An 11355-nucleotide genomic window follows, 5' to 3' on the forward strand; every position below is an offset into this window, starting at 1 on the left:
ACCAATGGAACAGAATAGAGAACCCAGAATTGGATCCACAAATGTATGGCCAACTAACCCTTGACAAAGCAGGAAAGGGTACCCAGTGGAAAAGGACAGTCTCTTTAGCAATGGTGCTGGGAGAACATAACAGCAACCTGCAGGAGAATGAAACTAGACCACTTTCTTGCACCATACACAAAAATAAACTCAAAATAGATGAAAGACCTAACTAAATGTGAGACAGGAAACCATCAAGACCCTACAGGAGAAAACAGGCAACAACCTCTTTGACCTCAGCTGCAGCGATTTCTTACTTGACATGTCTGCAAAGGCAAGGGAATTAAAAGCAAAAATGAACTATTGGAACCTCATCAAGATAAAAAAAAAAAAAACAAAAACTTATGCACTGCAAAGGAAGCAATCAACAAAACTAAAAGGCAGTTGACAGAATGGGAAAAGATATTTGCAAATGACATGTCAAATAAAGGGTTAGTATCCAAAATCTATAAAGATCTTACCAAACTCTACACCTGACAAAACAAATAATCCACCAAAAAAATGGGCAGAAGACATGAATAGACAGTTTTCCAAAGAAGACACCCAGATGGCCAACAGACACACGAAACGATGCCCAACGTCATTCCTCATCAGGGAAACACAAATCAAAACCACAATGAGATACCACCTTACACCAGTCCGAGTGGCTAAAATTAACAGCTCAGGAAACAACAGATGCTGGCGAGGATGTGGAGAAATGGGAACCCTCTTGCACTGTTGATAGGAATGCAAACTGGTGCAGTTGCTCTGGCAAACAGTGTGGAGGTTTCTCAAAAAATTAAAAATAGAACTCCCCTATCACCTGGCAATAGCACTACTAGGAATTTATCCAAAGGATACAGGAGTTCTGATGCATAGGGGCACATGTACCCCACTGTTTATAGCAGTGCTTTCAACAATAGCCAAATTATGGAAAGAGCCTAAATGTCTATCAACTGATGAATGGATAAAGATGTGCTTTATATATACAATGGAATAGTACTTGGCAATGAGAAAGAATGAAATCCTGCCATTTGCAGCAATGTGGATGGAACTGGAGGGTATTATGTTAAGTGAAATAAGTCAGTCAGAGAAAGACAGATATCGTATGTTTTCACTCATATGTGAAACTTGAGAAACTTAACAGAAGACCATGTGGGGAGGGAAGGGGTAAAAATAGTTACAAACAGGGAGGGAGGCAAACCATAAGAGACTCTTAAATACAGAGAACAAACTGAGGGTTGATTGGGGGGCGGGGGTCTGGGGAAAGAGGAAAATGGGTGATGAGCACTGAGGAGAGCACTTGATGGGATGAGCCCTGGGCATTGTATGTAAGTGATGAATCACGGAATCTACCCCCAATCCAAGAGCACACTGTATACACTGTATGTTAGCCAACCTGACAATAAATTATATTTAAAAAAATGAATGAGCCACGGGAAAAATGATGTATATACATGTTTATATATAAAAATACTAAATAAATGAGAAAAATGAAAAAAATGTTGATTTGCATATTTTTATGTTATGAAATGTTTTCATATATATTCTCAGTTCCCATTATTCAATCTAATCTATCATCAAGAAACAGATTATGTATTTTCAGTAAATATAGCCTATGCTTGCCTAAAAAAAATTCATAAATGAATTAGCCTTTATTTCTGTAGCAACTAGTGGCTTTTAACAACAGTACTACCTGTCTGTCATTGGGGTAATTTATGCTTACCACCTTTACTTTTAATCTGCGTGTACAATTTACAGGGTGACAATTTAATCAAACAGAACGATGTTGCCAAAATCAAAGGAGCTAAATTGTCATAGATATTTTTTAAGCAGTAAGATTCAACCAAATGGAAAAATTTCGTTCTTCGTGGAAATAAAAATATTCCCATTTTCTAGCCAAATAATTAACATTTCTAGGAAATAGTCAGTTCAAAGAGAATTAAGAGTAGTTAAGACAAAAAGTTAAGCAATCCTAGAGCAGATGCCCTAAATCCATGTATTCAAAAACAACATAATCCCTTTCTCTAGCAATTAGTTGGAGTCCTTCTTGAAGTATCACGGGGCAGAAAATAATGGATTAAAAGAAAAGTTTAATTAAAATTGCATTTTCTCCATTTATTATTTCTTGAAGGTATATCCCTGAACACACAAGCACAGTGGAAAACCTAAGGTTTTAAAAAGGAAAATAATGAATCTTATTAGAATAGTGGCAAAAGAAAGATTTCACATACCTTATCACTGTAAATTTCAGTCACTTTTGATGATCAGCTTTGATTTTATTTTTTTATTAAAATTTTTTTAACGTTTATTTATTTTTGAGACCTAGAGAGACAGAGCATGAACGGGGGAGGGGCAGAGAGAGAGGGAGACACAGAATCGGAGGCAGGCTCCAGGCTCCGAGCCATCAGCCCAGAGCCCAACGCGGGGCTCGAACTCACGGACCGCGAGATCGTGACCTGAGCTGAAGTCGGACGCTTAACCGACTGAGCCACCCAGGCACCCCTCAGCTTTGATTCTAAAGATGTGTAAAATCAAGATCCCCAGATATCCCACCTAGATATGCCTGACATCTGAGAAAGGAGGAATGTGAAATAAGTGAGCGCATTTGTTTTGATATTTCATCCATAACAATACTTGTTAATTTATATTCCCATAAAGGTGGATATAGTGAGCCTTTTCGTTTTTCTTTTTAATCTTCTCAACTGAAAATCCAAAAAGAAGCTTAAATGAAAGCCATAAAATTGAGCCTTAAACGCCATTTGTATCACAACTCACTGAATTTGAGAAATCTAGCTTGAATGAGTCTAAAAGGGCTCATAAGTAAGACCGTTATTCATCCACTTTACTCCTTTATTATAGGGGGTGTGTGTGTGTGTGTGTGTGTTTCCTAATCTTACTGTTAAGTTCTAGAAGGCAATATGAACGAGTCAAAGTGCGTGTGCAAAATCCTTCCCCTTAAGTGATTGCTACTTGTTTTGCCCCTGGCACTGAGGATATCGATGTGTATTGAGTTCCCTGTTTTCTTCTTCACAGCTGCGCTGACTTTCAAGTGCCTGGGAGACCAGTGGCCTGTGTACTGCCGAGTGATACGTGAGAAGAACCTATGCCAGGACATGCGCTGGTATCAGCGCTGCTGTGAGACGTGCAGGGACTTCTATGCCCAAAAACTGCAGCAGAAGAGTTGACCTCTAGCAGGCTGGCTGGCTCACAGCTCTTTGCAATTACATTATTTATAAACACACACACTAGCATGTTTCTCAGACCAAATATTATCAGATTACATATAATTTAATCAGATTAATTTATTTTGGTGCCCGCCAAACATCCAATATGGTGTTTGTTTTGGTCATACAAACATTTTGATTTATACTATATGGCTTCATAAATAATTTTATATGAATAAGTTGGATCCAGTTTCCAGAATAAAAATAAAAAGGGAAAAAGAAAAAAAAAAACAAGATCATTAGGCTCTAAAAAAAAATTTTGTTTTAAGTTAGGGCTGTCTCTAAGGTGCTACTCTCTCCCTGCCGATACCATTGAGTTATCCAGAATGTATACTAACTTAGTGTAATAGTTTAGTTATATAAGGAGAGAAGTCATTTTTGTTTTCTTGGTTTCCTGATGCAGAATTAGCCCATTTTCTGTCACCTACAGGAGATGTGGAAACATAACAAACCTCAGAGTGTTGAACAGGTTTTTAGAGAATGTATTATGAATTTGGTTCGGATTTAGAGATATCCATAGGAAAAATTCTACTGTAATTATAACCTTATTTTAATAATGGAAAGGAAAAGTCAAAATAGAGACTTTGATCATGTTCATGAACATGTACTTGAACACAAGTAGTGTAACAATGAAACACTGTAATGATTTACACTGAATCACCATTGCACTGTTGATATAGTGTAGAGAAACCATTATAGAAATGGTAACATCCTACAAAAATATGTATTATTTTAACATGTTGTCATTAGATTTTAGCTTTTTAAAATATTTTGAACAAAGAAAGCAGCGATCCACCCGTTTCCTTGTATTTTTTTAGTAGATTTATAAAAGAGCATAGTACTTAGCCTCACGAATCATCATGAGAAAACTTACCAATTATTTTCCAGCCTTTTCCCTAGAAACAAGAAGAAACAAAATGCTTATGATACTGTGGTAGTTTCATTGTGTTTTTTCCTTTCGAAAACTAAAAGTTTTACAATTCTGTGAAACGTTAAAAAAAAACAGCTTAAATGTTTTCTTGTGAGAAAATGTTGTACATGATTCACATGATTTCTTAGATTTTTTTTTTCAATAAAATATGTGAAGCTTCCTGTTGGGAGGCACTTCTTCACAGGTCTCTCACGTCTCTACATATCTTGGCACTGTCTGCTTTTGTTCGGGAGTATCTGGTAAGGGATGTTTGTACGGCCGTGGAAGACAGTTGCACAGCCTTGGATAAAGATGATGGAGCAAAGGGCAGACGTGCCTACCTCTCCTTATAAAGATTTCCGGCCCTAAAACGGGGGTCCCTCTCCTGTGATACAAGTCACTGCATGTGCAGATATCACCCTGCTGTCTTTGTGTCACCCTGGGGGAATTGGGGCTCAGGAAACTGACACAAGAAAATGCTGACTCTGTGCTACTGCTATTGCTGTGAGTAACAAAGTCCTTTGTCTCCAACCCAGAGACAAAGAGTCTTCTCTTTGTCTTCTGTGTTCTGCCCTTAAAGTGGGCAGGCTGATACAACAGATTGGAAGTAGAGTAAAACCTCATCATCTGCACGGTTCATGACACATCCCTCATCAGTGATTTTTTACCTTCATTTTAATATGGAGGGCATTTTGATTCTAGATGTCCCCTTACTTATGTATATTCTTTAGCTTAATTGCTGAGATATAAAATTATTAACTAATATCCACACATCTTAAGTCATGAGAGTACGGGCATCGGAGAGGTAAAAAATTACATTTTAAGATGAGATGTTCTCAATCTCATCCCTTGATTCCTAAGTCTGTGAATCTAAGTAGAAATAGCACCCTGTGGGGCACCTGGGTGACTCAATTAGTTGGTTAAGCGTCCGACTTCAGCTCAGGTCATGATCTCACGGTTCATGGGTTCAAGCCCCACGTCGGGTCTGTGCTGACAGCTCAAAGCCTGGAGCCTGCTTCGGGTTCTGTGTCTCCCTCCCTCGCTGCCCCTCCCCCACTTGCACTCTGTCTCTCTCCACCTCAAAAATAAATAAGCATTTTTAAAAAATTAAAATGATGAATCAGAACATATGCAGTATCTTAGAAGACCTTCAGAATGTTTTGAACCAGTTGGTGCTAAAACTGAATACTGAGAGAGAGACAGAGACTGCATCATTCTATCAGGCCATCTGTTTCGGCGTGATGGTAATACCAGAGATTTGCATGAGCATGAGGCCTGTGCCACATTTTATTTGTTTTAACACAGGTTCCCTGAACAGAAACAAATATTGTATGGAATACCATAGCAGAGAATGAGGCATTTGGTAAATGAATGGGCGGTATTGTGGCAAAAACTTGGCAGCCTGAGAAGGCAAGTCCATGTTCAGGGTAAGTGTCTATTTCTATGAGAACAAATGACTCCTTGTTTTGTGATAGAAGCGATCTAATGTAATCCTGCAATCAAGATGGTTTGGCTGGATTGGCAAGGATTGGAAGGAGTGTGATTTTGAAACTGGTGACGAGGGAGTTCTAAGGAAAAGGTATATGGGCAGACCTTCCTGAAGAACTTCTATCCATATATTCTATTTGACCCCTCACCAAAGAGCACCCTCACCAGAGAGGTCTCAGTCATCAAGTGGATGAGATGACAAGGTCTGTGTATGTTGGCCAGTGTCTTTCCTCAGCCACCCTTTTCGTTGCCAATAGGCTCAGGAACAAGAGACATTGGTGGCAGAAATGGAGATTGTGCTTGGGTTCAGCAACATGAACATCCACTCACCAAGGCCAGTCACTGCAGAGAGCTCAACCTACCAATAGCAGAGAAGATATTTTTTCCCATGATGGTAGAATTCTTTGGGAAGACCTGCCCACCACCTTGAGTGCAGTATGCTTACATCAGTTCACTTGTGTCACAACACAGGCAGCGACTTGTTCTCACAGAAAGAGCTACTTGCCCTGAATGTGCATTTGCCCTTCCCAGCCTCCAAAGTTTCTGCCAAAATTTCTTCTATGAACCTACCAAATGTTTCATTCACTATTGTGACATTCCATACAATATTGTTTTTGTACAGAGAACTCATAGTACGGCAAATCAAACATAGCAGTGGGCTCATGCTCATGTAAATCTCTAGTATTACCGTGTTCCCCATTACCCTCAAGCACGTGGCCTAACAAAATGATACAGTGTCTTTTTTTTCTTATTATTCAATTCTGGCACCAGTATTGGGGGCCAGGGGCTTACCATTTTTGCATCCTTCAAATCCTTAATAATAGAAGTAATGGTGAAATCCCTCCAAGCATGCAATATTGGTTTTATTTCCAATTTTGGTATGTAGAGGCAATTCTAGGGGCTCCCATTGCCATTATTATCATAAAAACCCTCATTCAACATATCATGGAACCAACAAGGTAAGCAGGGCTTCTGCCAGTTTCTGAGTATTTCTGTTCTAAATATGCTTCCCAGAATTAGGAAAATAACTGTGGTGTGGTTGTAGAGGCTTTGGGATTTTTATGAGAGAGACTTAAGCCAGAACTTGATTAAATTATCTGATTTCCATAAGCTCTTGCTCTGTGGGGCTATAATAGGAACTTAGGGTCACCAGGAATAGTATCAATTGACAATAATTATCAAAAAGTCTGATAATTTCCCTTCTCCAGTACATTGTGCCCATCAGAGAAAACCTGAAGGTAACTTACAGTATAATATTGGACAGTATAGCAGGATCCTTCCTTTTTTAAAATGATCCAGTCTCCTCTTCACCCAAGGCATTCTCAATGAACCGATTCTTACATGGAAATTGATCAGGGGAGTGCAATTTCCTGATGTGGTTATCCAAATCAGACCTCTTCCCACAAAGTCTAGAGATTTAATGCTCACACAAATCAAATAAGACTTTAGTAGAATGCCCATCTATTTCAGTCCTAGGGACTCCATGATCAATTAGCCAAGATCTTTGCTGGTCAAACCATTCCCTTTACCCCTTTGATTCTGCTACCCTTCATGATAACCATTCCCATCTGGTTTCTGACAGTGAAATGCAGCCCTTTGGTTCCTGCCCTTATGGAATTGTATCATCATTAAATTTAAGAGGTCCAGTTCTGTGGCAGCACTTCCCAATGTTATTTAAGGGCTTCAGAAAATGGGCTTTACCAAGTTCTTTAAGGATTCCAGTACAGCCTTCGCTGATGTGAAGGGAGTTCAAAGCCTTGGTCAAGGGAATGCCCTCTGGAGCCTTTCAGGGGATGAATTCAGCAGGTAGGTGAGCATCTATCATATTAAAACCATCTCCCTACATGTCTGTATACTTTCCTGTATACTACTACATTATAACAAGGAAGTTTTGGCATCTCAATTTTATTCATTGTGGACCACCAGTGGGTCCAATTTTCAGGCCCTTTGTTGGAGTTACTCCCAATCACATGAAGTAACACTTTGAATCCAGAATCTCCACTTAGTGAACTCATATCAAAAACATGTAGGCTAATAAAACATTATATTCCTTCTGCCCTAATATAAAGCCATTAAGAATTGTCCCTATACATCTACCTTGGGTTTCAGTTAGCATGAATTAGTGAAATCTTGCAATTCCTTTGGCATGTGTAAAACCTTACATGTTATACCCCAGGGTGGTCCCCTTGGATCTTCTAGGACTTGACTCTGAATATGAGTTTCGATGGTGGAGCATCAGCAGTACAGGTAAAAAGGTTTTATGTGAAGATAGTCATGGAAGCTTTCTGGTTCTCAACTTAGACCTTGAACTGTGAATTTAAAACCTAGGTTTATCATTCGCCAGATTTGAATTCACACAACTGCAGAAGCCCTGGCGAAGTGAAGAAGAGTTGAAGAATCAGAGGGGTCACCAACTAGTCTGAGCTGCCAGGTAAGTATGACTAGGGCGGGGTAATTTGTTACGAGGTCTTTGGGATGCTGTCGCCTCTGTGAAGCTACCTCCTTTGTAGGTACACAAACACCTGGTAGTAGATCTGAGTTTGCTGTTGGTCAACAGGACTAACATTTGGAGAGAAGAAATGGACGTGGAGCTCAAGAGAGCAACGGCTTGGAACCCGCCAAGCACCTGTTTGCAAAAAGCCTTTCAGATTAATGGGTGCTGTTTCCACTTTCCTGTCCATATCTCACTGAAGTTCCTCTTTTGGCTAGTTCTAACCCAGAACCACACAAATAAAGAGATTCTGGGAAATGTAGTTTGTCTTTTAACTAAAGATGGCTGTGTGACTTTAACTTTCTTTCCTTTCCTTTTTTTTTCAGTTTGTATCAGAGACAACTGAAATAAAAATCTATGTTCTTAGCCACTCAAAATAACAATGAACCCTTTTTAAGCACTTCATATACACCAAGCATTCTGTTAACTACTTTACCTATAAAATCTCACAGCAACCTTGTAAGGTACTTGTGTTATCTTCACATTATAGCTGAGGAATCAGGCTTAGAGAGATTCAGTATCCTACCCAGGAACACAACTTAGTTTGATGCCACTCTGACTCCAAATTCTATGCACTCAGTAACCCTGATTGCCTCTGTTTACCAATTTTGAGACTGTTTTATAATAGACGCAAAAGGATTTATAAGCTAGTCACAGGCTTTCTTTGTAATCAAAACTATTCAAGTGATTTCCAAACTCTCCAATAATTTGACGAACCACAACTGCTCATGTGGACATTGTACAGGCTTTTCAGCTGGAAATACTTTCATATATTTCAGTGCGTTATTGGTACAACCTAGAGAGGGAGGGAAGGAGAAAGGGAGGGAGAAAAGAAGGGAAAACAGGAGAGAGAGAATAAGGAGAAGAAAATAAGATTCATTCACATATAGACAGTTTTGTCTCGTGAACCATATTTAATCCTATTTTTACAATTCTCACGGTTCAAAAAAAAAAAAACCAACCATAATTCTGGGTCCAAATCCAAGAGGAAATGATACTTTTATAAAAATTGGTTACAAAGAAAAAGACCAAAAGATTACCTGCATGCTAAGTGTTGAGAAGCCCCAGATGTGCACATTTCCACCAGATTTCCCTCCAGTAAAACTCTTTATATTTATTTATAACCATTGTCACTCTAGATGGAAGTTCCTAATGATGATAAAGAAATAAAAACCCTGAGCCAAAATTCGTCCAGTTACTTTTGGGTAAACTTTTTGAAGAGTTAAAAGGAAAACAATAAAATGGGTATTATGTGATCAAGTAAATTTGGAAAATGCTAGACTTATCAAAGCAGGACTTCTCAGAGCCTTCAGTGTGAGTCTGTGCATCGTAAACTACCAGAAGAGAATATAGAGTATCATAAACATTTTTGGCAACAGAATCCTTTTTTTTAATGAGCTTGGAAAACAGCACTAAGCCATTTTTTAAATCAAATGTAATTGGATTATCTATTTCCAACCAGAGGAGAGCCCTTTCTAGTGCTTTTGAAGAGACAAGATCCATCGTTATTTATGGAGCAAAGGACTTCATGAGGGTCTTCAGGACATGACTCATGGGGAAGGAAGCATCCGAAAGGGCTGCTCTTTGGTAATGTATCATCTAGTATAAGGCTCATAAAAGAAAAGCATGAAATACATCATCAGACCAAAGATAGTAAGATGAGACTTCAAACAAATCACTCCAAGATTTCAAAGGAGGGAACAATCGTACCTACTTGGCAAAATACATAAAGGTTTTGTGAAAGGCGAGTTATCAGCAGTAGCCCATGAAGGATGATTCGGAGGTGGTCAACAGCCAGTTGGGAAGAAATGTTTCCAGGCAGAAGGACTGGCATTACCACAGGCACAGGTTGGGGTGGGGTGGAGTGGAAGTGGGGGCCAGGGGTGGGGAGGGGATGGCCAGTAACGATTTTCTGATCGTTAGTCATGTCGGTTACCTACAGTGAGAAATAAGAACTGATAGTTTGGGGGTGGGGGTGGACAAAGAATGGGAAAAGAGGGAGAGTCTAAAACTCAACTTGTAAACAGGAGGAGACAGTATACAAGCCTCTGGGCATCTAGAGCATGGCGGAGGGATCTAAGGGAAGGATGCCTAAGGAAAACTGAAGGCTCATTTCACCTACCTCATACTTTGGCCAAAGAAAAGGCCTAATCAAATATATTTGGACCTAGATTCTCTGTCTCTACTTGCCAATATAAAGAGCCAAAGAGAAGTAAGGTTCTTCTTGAAGACGTGTGTTATTCCCTGAAGAATCTTTTAGGAAAAGCAAACAGCCTGAGAAATATTTATTCATTAGATGTATTCTGGCAGCAGCCAGGAAAATCCAGAATGTACCAAGCACACGCACATGCACATAATACACTTGATTCTTGAAACACTTGTGATTTAACTGTTTTGTTATTAACTGTCATTATGAAGTAGCTCTTACTTTCTCCAGTAAATATATTGTTAAAACTACCCAAGTTTATTTCGAATATTGCAAGACAGTGGAAGAGTCTGGGTCCAAAACATTCTTACAGAAAATGTTGATGGTTCAAACCAGTTTTACAGCTATAAGTAGGACAGGATTTTTAAACTCCCTCATGTTTATTGCTATAAAGAAGGTAAGTACTCTCTAGTGTCTTGCTCAATTTGAGAACATCCTGGCTGCAGGTTCTTATAAGCTATATGGCACTCTTCTGAAATCTGGTGCTGATCCATTCCACATGTGACCCCATTTACCCCTGGAAGAGAAACCTTCCTGCTGAATCAGATGGGTTTACAGAGGTGCACACATAACAAACAACCTATGTCTTTTTAAAACTGCTGATGCATCTATCCTTTGCCTTCTCATGGTGGGAAAGCATTCCTCATGCTCTAGATGGAAATCCATACTTTCCCAATGAGAAGCATGGGTTGCCTGAGGCAGAGTGACTTGAAATGTGAGAGCTTATGTCCATTAAAGTCATCATTACTTCCTGGATTAATACAGGGTCTTCAGCCTCACTCCCACCTTGGCTCCCTGAACGGCAGATGGGTTCACTTAGGACAGCACATCATCCAAACCCAGCAGCCATGTTCCCCTTTGGTTCCCAATGTGCTGTGTGAACACCAAAGCATACCGAAGGAGTTTTATACAGTCAGGAACAGAGTCAACGGGACCTTGGATAGCATATGGGTCAAGGCAGTAGATTGGGGTGCTGAATTCCTGTAGCAAACTATAACAGCAAAATTCTTGCCAT

General features: G+C 39.5%; 1 protein-coding gene across 2 annotated transcripts in view; it reads left to right on the plus strand.

Moving 5' to 3' along the window:
- ADAMTS19 (ADAM metallopeptidase with thrombospondin type 1 motif 19) overlaps positions 1–5103 on the plus strand; it is a 239770-nt gene extending 234667 nt beyond the window's left edge. The window contains exon 23 of one of the 2 annotated variants that reach the window (XM_027076773.2): positions 3055–5090. In XM_027076773.2, coding sequence (XP_026932574.1) covers positions 3055–3206 — 152 coding nt within the window. In that variant the 3' untranslated portion in view covers positions 3207–5090. Of the gene's footprint in view, positions 1–3054 lie in introns of both variants that reach the window. The other variant, XM_027076771.2, reaches the window with a different exon arrangement.
- Positions 5104–11355: the final 6252 nt, after the last annotated feature.

The sequence above is a fragment of the Acinonyx jubatus genome, chromosome A1, assembly GCF_027475565.1.
Source record: "Acinonyx jubatus isolate Ajub_Pintada_27869175 chromosome A1, VMU_Ajub_asm_v1.0, whole genome shotgun sequence".
NCBI classification, from domain to species: domain Eukaryota; kingdom Metazoa; phylum Chordata; class Mammalia; order Carnivora; family Felidae; genus Acinonyx; species Acinonyx jubatus.